This window comes from Amphiura filiformis, chromosome 9 (assembly GCF_039555335.1).
Source record: "Amphiura filiformis chromosome 9, Afil_fr2py, whole genome shotgun sequence".
Taxonomy (NCBI): Eukaryota; Metazoa; Echinodermata; class Ophiuroidea; order Amphilepidida; family Amphiuridae; genus Amphiura; species Amphiura filiformis.
Genome location: NC_092636.1, coordinates 50,170,846 through 50,194,000, shown reverse-complemented (window position 1 = coordinate 50,194,000; position 23,155 = coordinate 50,170,846). Strand labels below are relative to the sequence as shown.

General features: G+C 36.5%; 1 protein-coding gene across 1 annotated transcript; it reads right to left on the bottom strand.

Annotated features, from left to right (window-relative positions):
* Positions 1-1,598: 1,598 nt before the first annotated feature.
* LOC140161103 (acid-sensing ion channel 5-like) lies at positions 1,599-22,248 on the bottom strand. Its single transcript, XM_072184495.1, has 9 exons — positions 21,890-22,248; positions 20,562-20,820; positions 18,404-18,526; positions 10,776-10,922; positions 9,453-9,592; positions 8,442-8,506; positions 7,759-7,912; positions 4,347-4,438; positions 1,599-1,869 (listed from the first exon to the last, which is right to left on the bottom strand). The coding sequence occupies exons 1-9, from the start codon at positions 22,201-22,203 to the stop codon at positions 1,703-1,705; spliced, it is 1,461 nt and encodes a 486-aa protein (XP_072040596.1). The 5' UTR covers positions 22,204-22,248; the 3' UTR covers positions 1,599-1,702.
* Positions 22,249-23,155: the final 907 nt, after the last annotated feature.

Genomic DNA, 23,155 nt, shown 5'->3' with positions numbered 1-23,155 from the left:
AGTATGGCGAAATGTGGCGTAGATTCAAAGCGCAATAAAAAAAAAAAAGAAGCAAAAAACAAGAAAAACTAAACATAGGAAATCTGAAACAGATGAGTTTTGAGAGCAGATTTGAAGGTTTCAACTGTTGGAGAATTACGAATGTGATTTGGGAGATTATTCCAAGCTCTGGGGCCAACCACTGAGAAGACCCTGTCTCCAGCACATTTATGTGTGGCTTAGGGACCTCAAGGTTCAAGTTGTGACAAGAACGGGTACTGGGGACAGAGTCTATTCAGTGACTTATACACACATGAGAGGTTAGAACTTGATGCAGTCTTTAATACGGAGCCAGTGCAAGTCAGTGAGCAAAGGGGTGATATGGCAAGATTTTGGTTGTTGGTAAATCAGCCGGACACATTTGTTTTGGAGCCTCTGTAAACGATTCAGACCTTTTTGTTTGATATCATTTAACAGAAGATTGCAGCAGTCTAGACGGGAGATGATGAGAGATCTAACAATGTTAGCACAAGTATCAAAATCTATGAATCTGCAAATCCTGTAAATATTACGAATTTGCCAGTTAACCCTAACCTTACTAAACATCAAAAAACCTGATCAATTCAGAAAGCGTAGGCACAAGCAGGTATCCCACGTGATGCTATTGCGTCATCATGCGAACAGTCATATGGGGACGGAAAGCTTGGCCGGGCAAGCTACTCCCCCGTGGCAAGGTAGGCCAGTGCACGGGCGTGGCACCCGAAGGGTCGGGGGTTCGAAACCGCACCCGAGAAAAAAAGTTTTCTCTTCTTCTTCTTTCTTTCTTTTCTCCTTCTTTCCTCCCCCCTCGCCAAAAAGCAATTGGGACGTTAGGGCTAATAACACCTTAATTTTCCTCCTATATGTTTACCTTAACCCTAACCTTACTAAACATCAAAAAACCTCAATTCAGAAAGCGTAGGCACAAGCAGGTATCCCACGTGATGCTATTCCCCCGTGGCAAGGTAGGCCAGTGCACGGGCGTGGCACCCGAAGGGTCGGGGGTTCAAAACCGCACCCGAGAAAAAAGTTTTCTCTTCTTCTTCTTTCTTTCTTTCCTCCTTCTTTCCTTCCCCCTCGCCAAAAAGCAACTGGGGCGTTAGGGTTAATGGATTGACTCAAACTGGTGATATGCTGAGACAAGGTCATATTTTTGTCAAAATTGACACCCAGGTTGCGCACAGTAGTCGATACAGATAAATCTGTATGTCATCTGCATATATGTGATACTGCGGATTATGTTGGCGAAGTATGTACGACCGACAACATGAGTATAGAAAACAAATCCTAAGGGACTTATATCAATTAACATGATTGATGGGGTGGGATTGCTTCTGTCATGCGTATCAACATGATTGATGGGGTGGGATTGCTTCTGTCAGGCGTATCAACATGATTGATGGGGTGGGATTACTTCTGCCATGCGTATCAACATGATTGATGGGGTGGGATTACTTCTGCCATGCGTATCAACAGTGGCGTAGCGTCATAGGGGCACGGTGGGGTGTAGCCCGTGGCCCGTGCAATCGATCTGAAAATTTAAAAAATCCCATAGGAAAATGGCCGAAAAACGCTATTTTGGCTAATAGGTTTTTCCTAATGAAGAACCCAATAAGGAGTGTAAGTGTCAATTGTGTTGCTTTTATGACCTTGGGCTCGATTGTGTCTCTAATCTGCGGAATAACTACTTGAGAGGCACGGTCGTATGGTTGCCATCGGTGTTAGTTTGTCTTCTATCACTTTTATTGCCTTCAAACAACTTCTTTATTCGCCTTGCTAAATACTCGAGCATCTCTCCAATAGTTATGGCACTTGCGCCAAGAAATAGACCAACTTGTCCGCCAATGTCACCTATAAAAATAATAAAATAGAATACACAGTTCTTCATAATCTTTTTTTTTGATGCAGTCCTCCGATGCGAAGGACGAAATATTGTAGTAAGTAAAAATTCACTTGGTTTTGTCAAGCAAAATGTCAGTTCTTTTGAGTCTGTTTGTATCTTCACAACGTTATATATTATGCCGGTAATAGAGTTCAAGGGTCCTGTCTAAATGCACATAACGATGGCACCGCTGGCTGGGACTCGAAATATCAACCCTCTGATTATGAGTCACAGCCCATACCGCTGAGCCACACCACTCTTCGTCATACATAAATTCTCCCAGCCACATTTCCCTAACATTTATGAAATTAAAAAAAAAGGAGATTTAGTTCGGCAGAGGTGGGGCTCAAACCCACGCTGCACTGCGCCGCTATCATGTATACAGTGTCGACATATCACCAGCGCCTTAGACCGCTCGGCCACATGACTTGTTGGTGTCATCGTGAAAATTTAAACATATAATCGCAACTTCATATTACTACTACTAGGCCATGTAAATCGTGTTAGAAGTCTTAAATGAAAAGCCTTCGGCTTGTACATCCTACGCCTATAGCGTTTTATCATGAAAAAGTTTTAGCAGTTACTGTTAATCTGCTAAAAAGTTTAGAAATGATTATACAGTCACGAATTTCACAAAGGGACGAAAATCTATTAATAGAGAATTTGCAAAATGAAGTTTGAAACCACAAACTTTAACGTTTAGAGGATTATAGAGGACTAGGCGGTTACCCGTATTAGGCGGTTCTCGGCTGGGCGCGATTACCTGGCTGATGGTGACTGTACCCATCAAGTTTCATGCCCATCCGACAGTTTTTACTTATTTGACCTCATATGACCCCTGGTGACCCCAAAATTTGGCTCTAAATATTGACTGTATCCACCAAGTTTCATGCCCATACGACAGTATTTACTAATTTGACTTCACCTGACCACTGGACGACCTCGGATGACCCCGAAATGACCTTCCAAAAATTTGGCTCTAATTATTGACTGTAGCCACCAAGTTTCATGCACATACAACAGTTTTTAGGAATTTGACCTCAGATGACCCTTGGGTGACCCTGGATGACCCCAAAATGACCTTCCAAAAATTTGACTCTAAATGTTGAATGTACCCACCAAGTTTCATGTTCATGCGACAGTTTTAAGTCATTTGACCTCAGATGACCCCTGGGTGACCCCAGATGACCCCAAAATGACCTTCCAAAAATTTGACTCTAAATGTTGACTGCACACACCAAGTTTCTCTCTCATACGACAGTTTTAAGTTATTTGACCTTAGATGACCCCTGGGTGACCCCGTATGACGCCAAAATGACACAGACTACCAGTATTATTATATAGATTATGTATTCAAAACTGCTCTGCCATTAAAGCCGCTGAAAGAAGAAGTTAACGCGAGAATCTATAGTGTGCCGTAAATTATGATGAAAATACGTCAATTTAAGAACAATAGTTTTGCATATTTCCTTATAGACTAGATAATTACCTCCTATGTATTGTCTAGTTAATAGACCAATTATTGGAAATCTAATTTGGTTTGGGTAAAAAACATGCTACATATTGCTGAAAATTACTGAATGAATTAGATTCAAATAAATTTTTGTTCCAAACGTCACGCTTGGTATATAGTTGTGTGTGTGTGCTCATCATGTTCGCCAAATCAGTTTGCGAAACAATGTTTTGACATGACTTCCACTTCAAGGGGATTAAGTTCCCGTAAAAATGGCCTGGTTTTACTTCAGCAAGCAGTGTACTATACTTCTGGAAGAGTAAAGCAGATGCATAACATTTTAAATATGATATGTCATAGGTTGTGCCTGGTAAGAGGGGGGTAGGAAGGAGAAGAGGGAGGGTATTGGAAGTGGACAGGAAGGCGCATTGACGGTAGCCAAGGGGGGGGGGGGGGGGGGGCAGCTCCCCCATGGGACATTCTTGCCTTCCTTCTTGACCCTGTCCTGTTGGATGCTGGCCGTCGTGATATTTTACGCTTTTAGGTCTTCTTCTGCCATATTTTGCCCATTTTTTGTAAACATGTTTCCCTTTGAGAATCGCCCCACGCCCTCCTAACAGAAAAACCCTGACAACGTTACTGGGGAGGGGGAAACAGGAGTGCGAGTGGGGTATTATAGGAAGAGGTCAAGTTTGAGAGAGCGAGTACAGATAGAGGGGAGAGGGAGGGGAAAATATGGAGAAGGTAGGGGAGGGGAAACAGGAGGGGAAGGGGAGAGAGATTGAGAAGGAGGGGAATTGTGCAAGTGAAAAGAGCCCTCTTTGGCAATTCGAAAATACCGTTGTGACAATCATACGTTCGCGTTGGAGTAAATTTGAGCAAGAAATTCAATCGATATTTTTGAAGTTGCAGTTCCAGTCGAAGTAAATTGTCAAACTTCATTTCGCAAACTCTCTATTATGATTTAAGTCACGACGATATTTTTGCTCTTACTAATCAAACTGGAGTACGGCATTGCTTCTGTTTCTTCATTCAGCTGGTAATTCAACTCTTCATAATACACATCCAAAGATACGAAATTGTTTCTGCAATTTACATGATTCAGGTACAAATCTTGTTATTATTTTGTTATTGTTATTTCATTCTTCATGAATATAAATTGACACTGGATGGCTATCTTTGCTTATCATTTGAACCTTTCATTTGCTGATGTTGATTGTAAATCCAAATATCTTACTTTCCCGTAGACTTCGGTTACCAAGGTTTGCAGGTCTTCCTCTGTTTCGACCATTGAAACAATGTCTTCGAAGCAAAACAGATGTTATAATTTAATACATGAATACAAAACCCACCCAAGTCCATACTTTGGCCAAATCGAGTTAAGCATGGGACATTGTTGCTATACATAGGCCTGTCGTATGTATGTAAGATCAACTCAAATTCATCCACTGTGTCTATTGAGCATGTGAAAAATAGCATGTATGAAAGAACCACCCAAGTCCAGGATTTGAGTCTTGTAACATATTGATTGAAATCCAGTATGTATAAAAAAGAATAACTTGTAACACATTCATTGCTGGTGAGTGACTTTAGAAACAAAAAATGGAGTTAATCAAGGAAAGTGTGTGGTTTATATTACATGGCAGTATGCTTATCAACATACATACTTGTGTGCTTTATTTTGTATTATCTTACTAGTGGTAATATCATTCCAACATTGTTGTCTTTGTATATGATTCAAAAAAGCACCCAAGTCCAGCATTTAAAATGAACCCCCACGAAGTCCCCGAAATGCTAATCGTCATACCTAATACAGTTTAACCCACTCATTTGCACGTAAAACTTACCATATTGACCAGGTAAATCTATTAAACTGAAGGAATTAAAATGGATTTGGGTGGGTTTTGTATTCATGTATTCAATTGTTAAACCTTGTATTATAGCTTAATGCATAATGTATGTGTTTTATTTATTGATGAGCTGATGGTTAGCTCCAATGATGTTGAAGTTATTTTCTTTCCAGCTGATATATTACGCAGCAGTCATGTAGTACACAGGTAATATCGTGATCACTCTCACTACATGTTTGGAGCTCTTGTATAATGCTTTTATAAATAAATAAAATAAAAAAAGAATAATTATGCGCTTTATATTCCACCACATGGGAAGAGGAAACCAGGACGGCCGCGCACACTGTACTTACAGTATGTCCAGCACCTCCTGGGAGATACTGAAGGGATGCTGCAGCCAAACAAAATTGTTTCGCTGCCCAAGATCGCATTAGTTGGAGAAAGCTTGTAATCGCCTGCTCCGCAGCCGACTGATGATGATGATGATAATGCTTTTAGCGTAACCTAGATGTCTAACTAGCTGTCTACAAGCCGTTTTTGCCAAACTGTGTCGAAGGCCTTCTGATAGTCGATGTAGCAGAGACACGAATGTGTCCGGATTTTTGTTCACTTTTCAATTACTTGTCTGTGTAAATTAACTGGGTTACAGTCTGCAAGTAATATACTACATGTTACCTGACAGGCTTAGTAGGCTGATTCCTTTGTAGTTTGTTTAAAAATTAAAACTTTCGATCTTGGAATCGCTCTGTTCCCACTTCATAGCCTTTTCCGGTTCTATGTCATTTGTTTGAGTGATGGGTATGGATTGAAAAACACTGGTCCGGGCATTATCATAAGTCTGTATAGTTTCGTCAATCTTTGACCTCTTCTCCTAGGTGATCACTTTGCCTGCCTTGATTTTGGTAGACCTGTCTACATGGCCTAATTTTGAAGTTTGGTGGTATTCATTTACCCCCTTTTCTGATCCACCGTTCTTTGTACGGTTTGGACCTCTTTATTTCCCTGTTTAGGTAGTGTGTCTGCTTCTATTGGATTTGTCACAGATCAATTTATGTTTGTTTCTGCTTATTTAATCACATCATAGAGTTTCAGAATTTCACTGGTAAGCCATGAGGTTTGAAGCTTACGTCATTTGAAATGTCTGTCACATTGATTTTTATTTTTTCACATTACGTATTTTACTTTTTACCCATTGTGTCGTGTCTGTTATATTTAGCAGAGGCTCAGATCTTCCACCGATTTGATTTCGTAACTCTGATGTTGGCATCCTTCAGTTTTGAATGACATATCTGTTGAGCTGTATCGTCTTTGGTTTCAGTTTAAGTTTCAGTTTGATGTTGGCAAGTATCAGTGATCCAAACACTTACATCCGCACAGAGAAAACTTCTAGCCATATCACTACTTGTCCGTCGTCTATCTATTAGGATGTAGGCAATTTTACTTTTGTGTTGCAGCTTGTCTGTTGTAGTTGGTAGTAGAATTTGTCGTCGTCAGACGAAGCTGAAATTTGGATGGGACATGACTTGTATGATGGTTGGTATGCAAATTGCTGTGCGCTGGGCTGATTTGTTTAGAATAATAGTGACGCCTGTATAAATTGCCTACGTAGTTCTAATGAAGGCACTATTGGGTTTGGAGTATGTGTAACGCATTATGGTGCTGCACATTTCATTCTTCATAGAAAGTCTTATACATTCCAAGTACCTATATACCAACATGACCTTGCTTACTAGTGGTGTCCTCGAACTGTGATGGCTTTTCACAACTTCCTGTCCTACATTGCTGTCTTGAAGTCTGCTGCCTCCAGTCCAGTTTCCAGAATGCCAATGTAGGTCAGAGCTGGTCTTCCAGGTTTCCGCCTCCCATGCTTGGGTATCCAATGAACCATTTTTGATGCGGGCTCTAACTTATGGAACAGTGGCCAGCAAACCGGGTTCTTTTTTCCCTGATCTTGTGGCTTATTTTGGGAAGATCTTCATATAGCTCTGCATTGGACATATGTTCCTTCCAATGCACATTCAGAACAATTCTTAGCATGCGGGTGTAACAGCCATCCAGACCCTTTGCAAGTTTAGGGGTGATGGTTCATGCTTCGCATCCATAAAGCAGCACCGACTCCACTGTTGCAGCAAAGATTCGAAGTTTGAAACTCCTGGTAAGAGTTGACCTCCAGATTTTCTTAAGTTTACTGCACGCCCTCCATGCTGCTGCTTTACGTAACTTTACATCCCTTTCTGTGCTTTTCATCTAAGCGCCTAGGTATTTGAAGTCATCTACCTCCTCTAGTACTACACCCTCATTTGTTGTGATGCTTTCTCTCCTGTTATTGTAGGACATACTTTGTCCAACATGACCAATGGGTGTATTTGTATTCAAAAAGGTTTTCCGCTTTATTTCACCCAGATATATCGGCAGCAGTCCTATAACTGGGGCTTGTCATAGAGTTCGCCCTGTTGTAGGAGAAGCAACATTCCTTCCAATTAGGTTTGGGGTTGCCAACGATTATCAACGATTTTCCAAATCCATGGCGGTACTGATGAGTTGGCATTGCTTACCTGAGGTATTCCTCGCTTACAGAATACAACTTCAGCGTGCCATTTGCTGCATCTTGATTCGGGTACGCAGCATAGGAAATTGACCAGCCGTAGTCAGAAAAACTACACGGAATGGGACAGTCACAAGACGGGTAGTTACCTGCTCTATACCTTTCTGCAACATGAAAAACAAAAGATGGATCTTGTGTTGCAAGACCATAGTTGTTGACGTTATTACCTTATACAAGATTATGATAATCGTTAGACGACGGTGGCCAATACGCCAACCTCGTTCAATTTGGCAACGAACGCGAACTGCCGGCGATGTATTTTTTAACTGTTGGTCACGCTCAAATATAAAAAAGAATCCTAAAAGTGGAGGGAAACATGCTAATCCATGGGAAAACCATAGACTGTTCCAAGCTCATATACAATAAAATGCACACGCATTTTGTAAACAATATTTAGTGTCTTTGCGTTTTCTGAAGATTTTTTTTTCATATTTTACATGATAATTTGGGGAACACCGGGTAATATGGGACAGGAACATAAAAAAACCCTTAAAATGTTGTTCATCTATGATAACCACAAATAAATATCAAAAGTAACGTCAACTGTAACATTTCCCAAGATTGGTCTGTATATACACAAATCCCATCACCCGTGTTTAGAACATTAAACAAGAGATAGAGGCTAAATCTTACTTGTCACATTTTTGATACAATTCGATAGCTCATCCGAGTCACAAGCTCTTACATCTCCAGGATACCTATATACATGGAAACATTTGGTTAAACTAAAGCAATTGTTAGGTTTTGATACCTGTAGAGTGCGAAAGTTCAGATTTGAACTGTCTGCTAAACTGTAATAACTCAAGACCCGTATATCACGGATAGGTCAAACTAATTTGTCTGATTCCTAATGGCCTGTAGAATATACTGTACGCAAAAGAATGAATTTACCAGTTATGTTCAGCCCGTTATCCCAAACAAAAACACCTATGTCAAAAGTAAATAAGCAGACAATAACTGTATTCTTTACCTCTAATTTAAGTTACAAACAGGGAAAATATGACACAACATCCAATGGGGGAGTAACACAAAATATATAAACAGAGTTAAAAACCCTAATTTAAGACCACATTTATTGAAATCGGCTGAGAATTAAAGAAACAGTGATCTGAAACCTAAGAAAGGAACAAAATGAAAAGTTGAACTTTTACCGGTCATGCCGGTCGTCATGGCCGTCGCTTCATATAAGGCCGTCGGTAGACGGAAGGCGTTGGTGAAAAAAAAAAACTGGGTTAACAATAGACTATGTTTTATAAAAAAAATGATGAAAAATTGTGAATGAAATTGAATTTTACATAAAAAATTTGTGTTTTTATGTTGGTACCGCCTATAATCCTTTTTTTTTTTTTGTGCTCTTCATTTTTTCAAACCATGCAAAAAAGTTTGGGTCAACAAATCACATATTTCCGTCGGTACATTTACAAGTTGTGCCCCCTCGGTTCCAAAATCCTGGCTACGCCACTGGAACGGTCCCTATTCTGATGATAATGATGAAGATATGATGATGATGATGATGATGATGATGACGACGACGATGATGATGATGACGACGATGACGACGACAACGACAACGATGATGATGATGATGATGATGACGATGCGAATCCCGCGTAGAGTCAATAAGCCATTAGCAGTATAACTCACCCAAGAGGTTTACATGTACAGCCTTTTATGTAGTACTTCAATTTGCATTCAAGTAAACAGCCACTATAGGTGTAGTTTGTCTGGTACTTTAGGACTCTATGTCTATTGCAAACACCCCAGGGAGGTGGTAAATTTTCATACTGAAAAATGATATAAAATTTGAATTATCCGTCGACATTTACTGACGAATGCCGATTCACATGTATAAAGCCTACCGTCCCTCTATCCAGTATTTAACTGGCAACATAATGTGGATTAAGTTCAGTTCAAATGTACCCTAATGGAAATAAGCTTCACAAGAGCCTTGCTTGTGTCAAATAAAAAAGTAAACAAATGTACAATTGATTTAGCCTATTTTGTTTATGGTGCTATTTACAATATCACACCCGTTGTTGCGTTTAGTTAAAGTGGCTAAATACATATGGTGCAGTCTGAAAGTTGCACTTACTAAAAATCGGTGACGGGGATGTGCGGCCACATTGACCCCCATTTTTCAGCTCGCTCTCACCCAATGACCCCCTTTTTGTTTTACTGTACTCCCTCTCACCCAATGACCCCCTTGTTTGTTTTCCTGTCACCAAAAGACCCCCTTTTTTTCAAAATTTTTGGGGAAAACTCTGATAATCTCTCACTGAATGACCCCATTTTTTAAAATAATTTTCCTTCAAATTTTCAAAAATTTTCAAATTTTTCAATTTTTTCAAAGTTTTATCAACTTTTATATCTTGACCCAATTTTTTTCAGAATTTTTTGTTCAGAATTTCCCCAGTCTCATGGAAAGACTCCCTTTTTGGAACCTTCTCACTGAAAGACCCCCCTTTTTCGGTGTCTAGGCTCTCACCGAAAGACCCCTAGTTTCGAACTGCTGTCCGCACATCCCCGTCACTTCCAAAGTCGAGTGCCCCCCCCGGTCATGTCTACTGCATTGTTTTAACGTGCATTTACTATAGACCATACTGGGACGAGTCGCAAACATGGGTCGCACTTTTGGGCATCTGTATAATGGGTCATTGTTTCCAAATTTAGTCAATTGTTTTCCGACCAATAGTACCATAGTGTGCGAAATCATAGGCCTTCATAGGTGTTTGAAGGCCTATGGCGAAATGTGCCAACAATTTCTGTGAACTAGGTAATTAACTGTGCCCATTTGGTTTATATTTACGGGGTATTAAGGGCGTGGCGTAAGGTACATCGATGGGTTCAATTAAAATGTTATGCGACCGGAATCGTGTGGGTAAGTGAGGCACATACCTACCCTACCAAAATTGCATACTCACCATGCCATATATATTATTTCAATATTGCATTCAATAATGCACTTACCTCGTACTTTCTAATTCCCATGAAGGCGTGATATCCAGGGGGAATGGCAGTCCCCAGTGATTCAATCCGCGGTATGTCAATTGAATTGTGAACGAGCACTTTAATCCCTGCCTCTGGAAACCCACTGAAAGCCTCATAATATTCTTCCTTTCAAAGTGAAAATGTGCCAAAATGTGTCATTTCAGTATAATGTTAAATTATTCACTATAATATTAACATAACAACTCATTTTAATTGTATCATATAGAAATCTGTAGCCAATTACCCGAGTTCTTTACGCCATCAAAATTATATCATTTAATAATTATTTTTGTGATCAAATCATTCAGATATTGGAAAGTAATTAGGCTTCTACGGCATCAAAAATGATATATTTCAGTTAAAAGATTATATATCTCACATTATATGTACTTGATTGTCAGGGGCATATCTATTTCTCATGAAAAAAGAGAAATTGTGTTGGTAAAATGCGGGTTCGTACGGGTCCTCCTCACGTTCGAAGCAAAATTGATTTTCAAGGCAGCGGGCTGATGACGTGAGTAAATGAAGAGGACACTATAATTTTTATGTTCACGAGTAGTACATAACACATAACATGAGCCATAGAGCTCTTTTCATGTTCATTCATGTATAAATGCGCGACCTTCATCACGATAAATTGGGAATGGACAACAAAAGGTTAGCTCCCGGGCCATCGAAATTGTTTATTTTAATAATAAATACAATATTGACATGTCACGCTCAAATTCTAAGCTCTTACGGTAACATTTATCAAAATATTTTCTATTAATTAGTCCAAATATTTCTCATCATGTTGATAAACATATGAATTGTAATATCACAATTTACTAATATATAATAAAGAGTTTTTTCTGATAACAAAAACAGTATACGTTCTGTGCATTGAGAATGTTGACAGTCCATTCTCTCAAAGCTGGCACACTTCATTTCATGACATCACAGTTTTTTCTAGGTGAAATCTGTCTCGTTCGAAGGAACTCACCGCTTACATTTGGGTTTTGCGGAATATCAATTTTAAACAACTTATTTTCTCAAAAAAGGAGTCATTTTCATTGTCCTCATAAGGACGTATGTTTCTGAAGCTGATCTTGTTTTTTACGATGAGCTTAATTGTTATCTCTGATTTTATTGAGTACCTAAATCGGTGAATACATGTATAAGCTTTATGTTGGTGAGTTAATTGTCCATGCCAGAGAGATCCAGGCAATATGACAAAATCTGGGAACATGAAGGTTGGCCAAATCGGTTCACACTTTGTAAGATTGATGTACTGGATGACATATTTTCACATGCCAGACTAGACCCACCTGACCCCCCTGGGTAGGGAGATATGGGTACCCCCTAATTTGGGGCTTTTGACACAGGTAAATTGCTGTGAAAACAGTTGAAAAATGGCAAAGTTTATGAAGTTATTTTTCTATCAGCAACTTCTCGATTGGATTTTATTTTGAAATATTTGTCAAGAGCATAGTTTATTTGTAATATAGAACTTAAAATTGCAATGATTGGGGTCTTGGGTTTTCAGGAGGGGGTCATCAATGTTACCCCTCTTTAGCATTAAAAAAAAATGTAAAAAAAGGGTAATTTTAAAGCCCTTTTATGAAAATATACATCTTAAATATTGATTTTTTTTAATGTCAAAATGTTGAGGCTATATTGGTCTACTCCAAACAATAAATGGTAGATTCGGGCGGTGTAACGAATTTGCATAAAATTGGTGTTTCTAGACAGTATTTTCGCCTTATAAATTTCTTGAAAATTATATTGTAAGTCTAAAAATTGGAGGAAACTGAATGTGACAATTCTATTTTTAGTCTTAAAATGCTTAAAATGTTTTCATATGGTGACATTGTTTTAGATTTTTCTAAACAGAATCATGTCAAGTCTGCAGAAGTGTTTCTAAATACAAAACAATTCATATTTAGCTCTCTGAGTAAAATACAAAACAGAAATACTGAATACAAGACTACCTTGTGATAAACCATGATGAACAAAATTGCAATATAAATGTAGGTCCATTATGCAGGCCTATTGTGTATGCATTTTTTAATTATATCATTATATTGTTTTTATATATTAATAAAAAGTATGACTAAACGCCCTCAATGTTGTGAGTAAGAAACTATAGGATATTAGTTGGCTACTGTGATAATAGCTGATAACTAACATAAATCACAAGAGTTTATAAAGGAGTAAGTTAATCATTTCAAATAAATTGGATCACAGTTTACATTCACAAATAATTATTCTAGAAACACTATACTGCAAGTGCCCAAGAATCTTAGCCATAGAATGTAGTTCTAGTAGGCCTATGATCTTCAATTTCATGCTATACTGCTTGAACTGCAACTGCCTTATAAATACTGAAGTATTCACTAAATCAAACCAGGATTTTATTCCTTGCGATTGTACTGTTTTTGGACAGTTCTCCTTTCTTTCTTCTGTCAAACTTGTAATGAGCCATCGTAGCCATATGCTATAGGCTAATGTAACCATATTTGGTCACAAGGACCAATGGGTGGGAGCACACATGTTACATGACCAACTCAGGGTCAAAGGTCACCCAAAGGTCATTATGACCAAAATGTGATTTTCAATAAAAATGCTTCTTCTTCCACAAATTACATAACACAATGACGTCACGTGAATACCTGCATCGGCTTTAGCTAATGTCTAAAAGCTGAACAAAGAATTGAGGTCAAAGGTCATTAAGGGGGTAAAATCTTATAATTGCATTATCTGAACATCCGTAAGGGGTATGGGGCTCAAACTCGGTGACAACAAATCTCATGACCAGGGAAACATTTTACAGGGGTCAGGGCAAAGGTCATGCAGAGGTCAAATTTTAGAAATGCATTTTCTGTACATCTGTAAGTGGTACGGGACTCAAACTCTGTGACAACAAACTTAATGACTAGGGGAATATTTTGGAACACTTTGCAGGGGTCAGGTCAAAGGTTATCTGGGGTCAAATCTTATCATTTCTTTTTCTGGACATCTGTAAGGGGTATGGGGCTCAAGCTCAGTGACAACAAACCTCATGACCAGAGGAACATTTTGCAGGGGTCAGGTCAAAGGCCATGCAGAGGTCAAATTTTAGAAATGTATTTTTGGACATCGGTCTGGAATGTAATTCATAGGCCTACATTTACATGCGAGATATACAGGTTGTATTAAAACGATTGGTACCAATCCATATTTTGTTTATTAAAAAGCAAACTTCTTGGAACTTCTTGGAACATCATGATATCTGTTATATGTTATTTGTTCCTGAGAATAAAATAACCTAGATAACAAATGACCTTTGAATGCTTCTGCATGCATATTTGAACTGGAAATAATATAACTGCAAGACATCATAAATACTTGAGAAGTAAAACATGTTTGATGTATGGTCATTTTCACAGTAAAGGGTGTAACTTTGGATTTTTAACATTTTGATCCGTAGTGTTCTAATAAAGCCACAGAATTCCATGATTTTTGGCCACATAAGTCATCTAGTTAGCAGCTACCTTGGGTAGCATAATCATCTTCAGGAGTTACTGCGTTCAGTTTTAGCAGGCTTAAATGTACCTAATATTGCCATTTTGAAAAACTATAAAAAACAGTAACATTTTTGTAAAACCCTGTGTTTTCTTCAGTTAGTTCATGGATAATTTTTCTTATCCTGAAAGTACGGTCATATGTTCAGTAAACACTGCCACATTAGATTTAATTGTGAACAGCCCTGTATTTTTGAGAACCGGACTTCGAGATTTGTCGTTTCGGAGGCTTCATTTTCCGTTAACAATTGTTAACAAACTTTGTGGGTATAGCTTTGGTTCATAATTCTTGGTTATTTCTTCACTTCTTCTTGATTCATAACAGTTGATATCTTAACTTGAAATGGGTAACAAAAATTAGTCGATTTGCAAGCTTTTAAAATTTTTATAAAATCTTGACTTCAAAGAGCCGATTTTCCGTTAACTTTTTTGAAGCCTCCGAAACAAACTGTTCAGCAAGCTTGGGCAAATATAAATAAGAGAGCTCATCCAATCTATTTATCAAAATGTAGCAAAGTAGATCCTCAAGTCACTTGTTTTTAAATTGTGGAGATATATATCGCCGTTTGAAAATGGGACCCAATACAAACTTTCCGTTAACAATTGAAGCCTCCGAAACAAATGAAGCCTCCGAAACAACAATAAGGTTAATTATCATCTATGCATATCTAAATTGGTGTGTCCCATATTGATATCTGCATTGTAATTGTTACATGACATGTGCAGAATGTCATAAATAAAAATAAAAATTGATATTATGGTTAATGTTTGAAAAATATACTGATACCCAAGAAAGCCCGTTTCGGAGGCTTCACATGCAAATAACACCATACATAACAAATGGGTGAAAAAATTACCATGATATAAATCTACAATATCTGCCGCATAGAATCATTGATTCAATACACACAAGAAAATAACAGCTTAGATGATCCCAACAGTGTTGTTTTCAAAAAAACTACTACTGCAATGTTTAACCATTGTTAACATGAAGCCTCCGAAACAAAAAAATGACTTGCTGTGATAATTTAATTTTTGTCACAACTGAAATTCAATACTTAGAAGCAAAGCATGAAAATTGGTAATTGTGATATTTTTTACCTATTTTTTCATGTCAACTTGTAGCAGTTAGCCAAATATTTTACTTTTATGATCACCTGTGTTGTTAACTGAAGCCTCCGAAACACAAATCGCTTGAATTGCCAATTCTAAAAAAATAACTCAAATTTCTGTGAAACTTGGCTGGGAGGTTCCTTTCATCAAGTAGTATTTGTACATGAAGTTAGACATTCAAATTATTTTAGGAACCCAATTAAAACTTAAAAAATATGTTTAAGGTTGGGAAATTTCCATTGCAAATGACCCTTGATGTTAAAAATGTTCAAAATTGCAAGTACAAACATAGCAAAACATGGTATAAAATTGAACTTATATCTGTTGACTTACTTTGGAATGGGATTTCACATGTATTCCAGCTTTCATGTCATAATTTTCTGAGCTTATGTAAAATACATTTTTTCTTCGTTTTTAATCAAAATGTTATGGAAATGTCAAATTTTTTATCAGAAATCAAAAGGTTTAAGCCTTGAAACACTATTTTACTGGAATTTAAGTTGCTTCTATGCATGATTACAGTAAACAGAAACATATTTAAGTGGTTTGAAATTTTGACCCTAAAAATCAAAAGTTACACCCTTTACTGTGAAAATGACCGTATATGATTTAATCAAAGTATCTATTCTGTCTGGAATACTTAGATTGTGCTTGAAATATTTGAGGTATAAAATTGTATAATTTTCAATAAAATATTGGGTAAGTTGGGATGAGTTGTTCTGTATTATCATGATTATCAGGATCAGAAATATCAATGGACGATTGAGAGTAAAATCCAAGAATCTTGTCTTTTTTGCAATGTCCAACAAAAAGTAACAGATTTCCATTTGAGATACCCAAAATTAATATTGCGAGTATCCTGCTTTTTTTTTCTTTAGTGGTTACTTTGTAACTTGTTAATAGACATTTTCAACAATGCAACGATAATTGTATTTCAAACACCAGTATGAGGTAATAATTTGTTTTCTTTATATTATTTATAGGCTGATTGTGATATTTGTAAACAAAGTAAATGAGTGCACAGCCAATCTACGTTGTGACAATTTGTAGATGACTTAGAGGAATGTAACTTTGCACTTTCAGCTCCATACAAGATCTTTAGATGTCAAGTCAACTCGAAAATAATGTTGACACTTGTTGCTGAAGCAAATGAACCTCAAGATCTACTTTTTCATTCGATTTTAGTATACGTGCAACATGGCATAAAGCATGAAAGACATACGACATCTTTCAGCTTTATGATTGTTTAATCAAATGAGATATAGAAACATCTACATTTTAAAGGTTTAGTAATGTTTATTTTTCCATTTATTATCAGCTTGGTAACTTTAGTCAACTTTATAATGAAGAAATACCTTAAAAGACATGTGCTTCCTTAACGGAGATTTTCAGTTTTGTGATCTTGCTAAAATACCATATAGAAACACTTAATTTTCTATTAAACCAAGCAACACCATCCAAAGATAATCTGATTTGTTTCCCACAGTCTAGGCCTACAGCCTAAGGTTGGTTCATTTGGAGGAAGATGAAAACAAAACAAAATTTGGATGTATATTCTATATGAATGCTTGTCAATTCATTTAATAAAAATGAAAATTGTAAAGAAGTTCTGAGGGAGGCCAAATGATAGGGATTGCTTGAATTATTATTTGTTAACTATAATGTTCACTAGAATGAATGAGGTATAATGAGGTAATAATTTTTGTATTACAATTATATTGTATATTACAATCGTTAAAAACAAAGCAAATAAGGCATGGTCTACGTTGTGACAATTTGAGAAGGCTCCGATCGTTATCAAAATTTCCAAAAGCAGCGTGAAAACAACAATACATGGATCTTAATGTAGTGATTCCTAAAAGCAATGTAAACATTGCACTTTCAGTTCCATACAACTTCTTATGTGTAAGCTAGAATATCATTTTGACACTTGCCTGTCCTCAGCTACATGTAATAAAATTAGGCGTCGAAAAGAACGGTAACAGGCAAAGTGTCATCATGATTTCACTAATAAAAAACTGATTTGAAGGTCTATAATAACTCATATTTATATGTTGATTCCCGAGTGTTTGACCAAGTATTTTAGGTTTTTCTCATTTTAGATCGAATAAAATCTAGAAACACTTAAATTTTAGTAACATTTTGCTTTTGTTATCCATGATATTAAAGTTTAAAACCTAACACAACTTAATAACCAGCTCTAAATAAAGTATGTAGTTGAAATAATCACGTATTTCATTAATATTACACTATTTTCAGTTTGTAATATTGCTAAAAATACCACATAGAAACACTGTATTTTCTAAAAAAAGCAACACCGCCCCAAGATATTCTAATTTGTTTCTCACAGCTACATGTTGGGTCACTCTAATGACACCAACAAAAATTCAAAATTTTGATGTATATTTTTTATATTTGCATTTGAATTCATCAACTAAAAATTCAATTTTTTAAGACATTTTGAGGGGGGGTATGTTTAGACACCCCTAGAGCCAAATGATAGGGGTTGGTTGAATGTCAATTGTTCCCTGTAATGCCCGGGGTAGATGTGTCCTACAAATACTTAATTTACTTAAATAACTTCAACCACTTGTGAAAAAATGAGAATACAAAATTGGCTTAAATTCAGGAAAAATTCATCCATTTTTAAGGGTGTAGATTGTACCAAAACAAATAAGGGCTATAAACCCTTAATAAGGGGGGTCAGAATCCTGAAAAAGTTTCAGTGAGAATGTTTCATCAAACACCCCTACTACACCAAATATGGGCAAATTCGGACAACCTTGATGTTCCTGCCACTGCCTGGCTTTCTCCGGCATGATCAATTAAAGCCAGGACGTCGTACATTATGCTGCTGTATGTTTGCTACAAATGCACGTCAATGTTTTTCTTAGCAAAATATAATTAATGAAAACGTTATTAATCGTTTCATATTGACTGATTGCATTTTACCTGATGGATGTTTATTAGTACATGTAGTCCGCTTCCTTCGCCCGAACGATTGGCATTCAGGAATGGTTGGTTTTTATTAAAGGTATAGCAATTACCATATTGGGTAAAGACATGCGTGAAATTCTGAAAAAATGATAATGACACCTGGTGTTGGTAAATATTGTATGAGACTCGGGTTTATTAGAAACTGAGGTGGAAATGTGTTACAAAACAAAAGGAGTAAAATGATACAATCACATCTATAGCATTTTCAAAGCAAAGTTATAATATGTGATGCGATCAAGCAAAATCAGTCGGAAAATAACTCGAAAATATTAAATTTTCAGTTCCTTATAGGACAGTAAAAAAACATTTGCAAAGCTGTATTTTGCAGAGAACCCCATTGAAATTGAGCAACCAGTTCTAAAGATATGAGCAACTAAAGAATTTCCAAAACAGGAGGAAACAAAAGGAAATAATGCCTTTCTTTGGCTATTATCTGAAAATCAATATTTCCGAGTTCCGGCTGATTTTGCTTGATCGCATCACATATCTTCGGAGAGATCAGTATGTCAACGAATGGCACTCGCAATTCTGTGAATATTGTGTTTCCTCATTTAGGCCAAATTAAGAAGTTTCAATTCTGACACATGTCGTGACGGCTTGAGCTGGAAGTGCATTATTTTTCTTTGGAGTTTCTTTGGAGCCTCCACAAGAAATGTCATTATATCCTTCATTAATATATTCTCGTTCATTAATTGGTTAAACGAGTATCATGTGACCAAAAATAGTTTTAACCGTTTGGAGTCAAAAAGCCGGTTGATGAGGGAGCGGGGTACTATTGGAAGTACTACTTCCCCGGGAAATAGTACTACTATTTCCCTCTGAGCGCGTATAACCTCATTGCCGCGTCGCAGGATGATATCATCCATCGGTTTTCAACTTCACAACATACGCCGCATTAAACGTTTTCTTGACCATGACACACCCCATGCCGTTGTCAGAGCTCTCGTACTATCGCGCTTTGATTATGGTAATGCCTTCTTATAATATGGAGCCAAAATCTTGATCGGCTGCATGCAGACTGTGCAGTCACTCCAACACAAGGCTGCCAAGTTGATTTTCTCTGCCATAAGCTGCTGAAATATATGTATATATGAATGTATGTATGGCCCGAGAACGCATCAACTTCAAAGTTTGCCTCTATATCTTCAAATGCCTCGAAGAATACCTCATTGATTTAGTTTCCCTAAAACAACCCCTGCTGGGACTGTACAATAGATAATCCACTGAAATAGTACTGAAAGAGTTCTTTTTTTATTTAATTTTTTGTTGTTGCAATTTCTGCGAAATTCGATGTGACGCATAATACTTTGCATAGAGAATTTTAGGACACCTTTACAAATGTATGCATCTTCAGGTGCGTATTTTATCGAAAATACTACGGAAAATGTGATTCAAATCAATGCAGGAAACGCAACTGAACACATTATTTCTATCCCACGTTTCCCTGTTATAAGTTACAGCGTATGTTTACGCTACCAAAATTAATGAAACAAATGCAGAAATCGAGTCAGAATTTGCAAGAAATTGATGATTTTTAACATAAATAAAACACATATTTTGAATATTTTATACCAAAATATGACATTTCCCTATAGTCAAATTAAAAAACAAAAAAAAAACAAAAACAAAAAAAAACCACACCAAACAAACACGTGACCGTGTTTTTTCAGATTTTTGGGTCGGTCGATAAGGGCAAGTCAAGTTATTTTTTTCAGGCCTCATGTCTGTGTATGTTTGCAATCATAGATTGAATACAATACCGCTCTTTTCGAAGACACTAACCGTACGGGTGTGAATGAAACGTACATTGATGTGAAATTTCAAATTACGATCCAGGTCTTTATGCCTATTCTTTGATAATCAGTGGTGCCATGTTATAAGGTACGTCTAGTGCAGGGCAATACATTGAAAATCGTTTTCACTTATCGCTATGGTAATTAATCCTGTTACATAACTACATCTACAGGGAATAGCCACACTGACAAATACATATACACTGAAAAATACCCGGAGTAACGCTGAAAAAGGCTAGAGTATTACTGAAATGGTTTTCAGTGTGATTTTCAGTCTCAAAAATTCATAGTGACTAAAATTACGTCACGAACAATCTCACCTGATCATTACATTTGTGTCCTCGCCATGTGCATTCCAGCAATGTCTTATTGTCAAGTTGGAATCCTGTTTTTAGCTGAAAATCACTCATGTTGATGGACATGTTTGGGTGTAAAATGTTTGAAGGCAAGTCGTAATCAAATGACGCGTGGTAACTGGTGCTGCTTCCGCCCTCGTTGGATTCACTGAATGAAGGGCTTATGCTGTGGCTAACGCCAAAAACGTTGTCAAAATACGCAATCACTTTAGACTTCTGGTATCTATTACATGATAAGAACAATGTGATGATGATTGTTTTCTGGATATCGAGGTGCAGGTGTGTAGGCAAATTCATAATCATGAAAGTAAAATATTATTTTCTCTGAATAACTAACTAACTAACTAAATAAATAAACAACATTTATTATATATTTAATTAATTAATTATTAAGAATATGACTACATAAATAATAATAATAGTAATAATAATAATAATAATAATAATAATAATAATAATAATAATAATAATAATAATAATAATAACACTAATAATAATATAATAATAATAATAATAACACTAATAATAATAATAATAATAATAATAATGATAATAATAATAATAATAATAATAATAATAACACTAATAATGATAATAATAATAATAATAATAATAACACTAATAATAATAATAATAATAATAACAGTAATAATAATAATAATAATAATAATAATAATAATAATAATAATAATAATAATAATAATAATAATAATAATAGTAATAATAACAATACTATAAGTAAACCTCTATTAATGCTTTGCTCTCAGTCACAGTCTCTTGCGCTCATTCAATATAAAAACTACGAAGGAAACCAAACTTGACTCAACTCGAACCAACTCGAAATTTATTCTCGGTGATCTTTTTTTATCCTCGGTGAAGTTATTGTTCTCGGTAGAGTTTTTTTCTTTCTCATAGCGTTTTTTCTCAATGGTTTTTTTACGAGGTTTTGTCCACTATGGCGTGCCATATTCTACAATAGCCTGATGATCTAAATCTGGAAGAGGATGAGGACAGTTTAAGTGACCGCTTATAGGTTCGAATTGCAACTAGCCTGATAACGACGCTCTCGTAGCCAAGTGGTTAAGGCACAGGTCTTGTAAAACCTGAGGTCCTGGGTTCGATTACCAGGCGGGATCACTTTTTTCTACTTGTCTCCTTTATTATTTCCGACGGCGAATCTGGTGAAAAATTATGTTTATTATAAATAGCCTGATCACTTCACGTTATTCTGGAAATAATTATTATTCTAGAAAAGAAACTGTTTTAAACAAGAGGTAACCATGGTAACATACCTGTTAAAGTTACATATTGTAAAGGCTGGAAATTCCAATACATTCCGGTATTGAGTCGATACTTTTGTGTTGACATTAAATTGTAAGTAGGCATCCACTCGAAGAAAAATCTGCCACAAGCACACCCCTACACAGGTTAAGAACACTAATACCCAAAGAAGACGAACCCACCATGGTTTGTTAACATTGGAAAAATTACTCGGTCCATGTAGAGTTGTTGACTCGGCAAACTCACGTTCAAGAGTTGTTTTCTGGTAAAATTTTGCAAAGTGTCGTTCAATCGCTCTCTCTATCTGATCAGACTGGTCGTCCATATTTTGTTTTGTCCTGCATGCTCCGATACGTAAAGTATTCTAATGTACTACCGAATAGTCTTTGATATCGCATCACACTACTAGTACTTTTAAGTACTACATTAACCCAATAAAATTAGCCTACGTAAAAGTACCCCCAGATCGTAAATTATAAATGTCAAAGTACATGGTTATACTCATCGAGTATCAGATGATTCTGCATGCAGAGTTTATAGTTCCATCGCCAACGCTGGCGAGCGAGAATTAAAAGTGATTGAGGTAACTGACCAGACTCAATGAGTGGGGCCTAAGAGGGGAAAAGGTCTGGGCGTCTGCGGGTATTATAATGGTAGCAATTAATATTATGTGAAGTTGTACTAATATAAAAAAAAATTCAGCATCCTCGAATGTACAAATTTAGAAACAACTTGAAAACTTCTTCGTCTCAGATCTTAAATTAAGCAATTGTGATGGCTTGAGATTGGTACCGAATTGTACCAAACAAAACGAATTAACGTCGCGTGCACAAAATGTCGCGTCGCCTCACGAAAATCGTTTGGCTGACCCAATGAGATACATCGTTAGATTCTTGTCCGGAAAAATCAAATTCGACTATAAACTGGTTTTCTCAGTTACAACAACCATTAAATTCCCGATATTATGGTATATAGCCTACTCGTATAGAATGCATTACAAAATCATGATAACCAAGCGTACATTATTGCCAAGGTAAAACAAAGATAATCATTCTTCAATTTTGCTAATCGAGGCATCCATTAAAAGGACATTACACAAAGTGCACTAAGGATTATATTTTTTATCATATTATTATTAATAAGACATTAAGGCTACTAGATCTTTTCGGTGGAAATTGTTGCAGTCAAAACGTTAAAGTAATCTATTGCAACATCTGAATATTATAGTAAAGAAAACAATGATGCCTCTGTAGCTTAGAATCATGACAGACTAGACA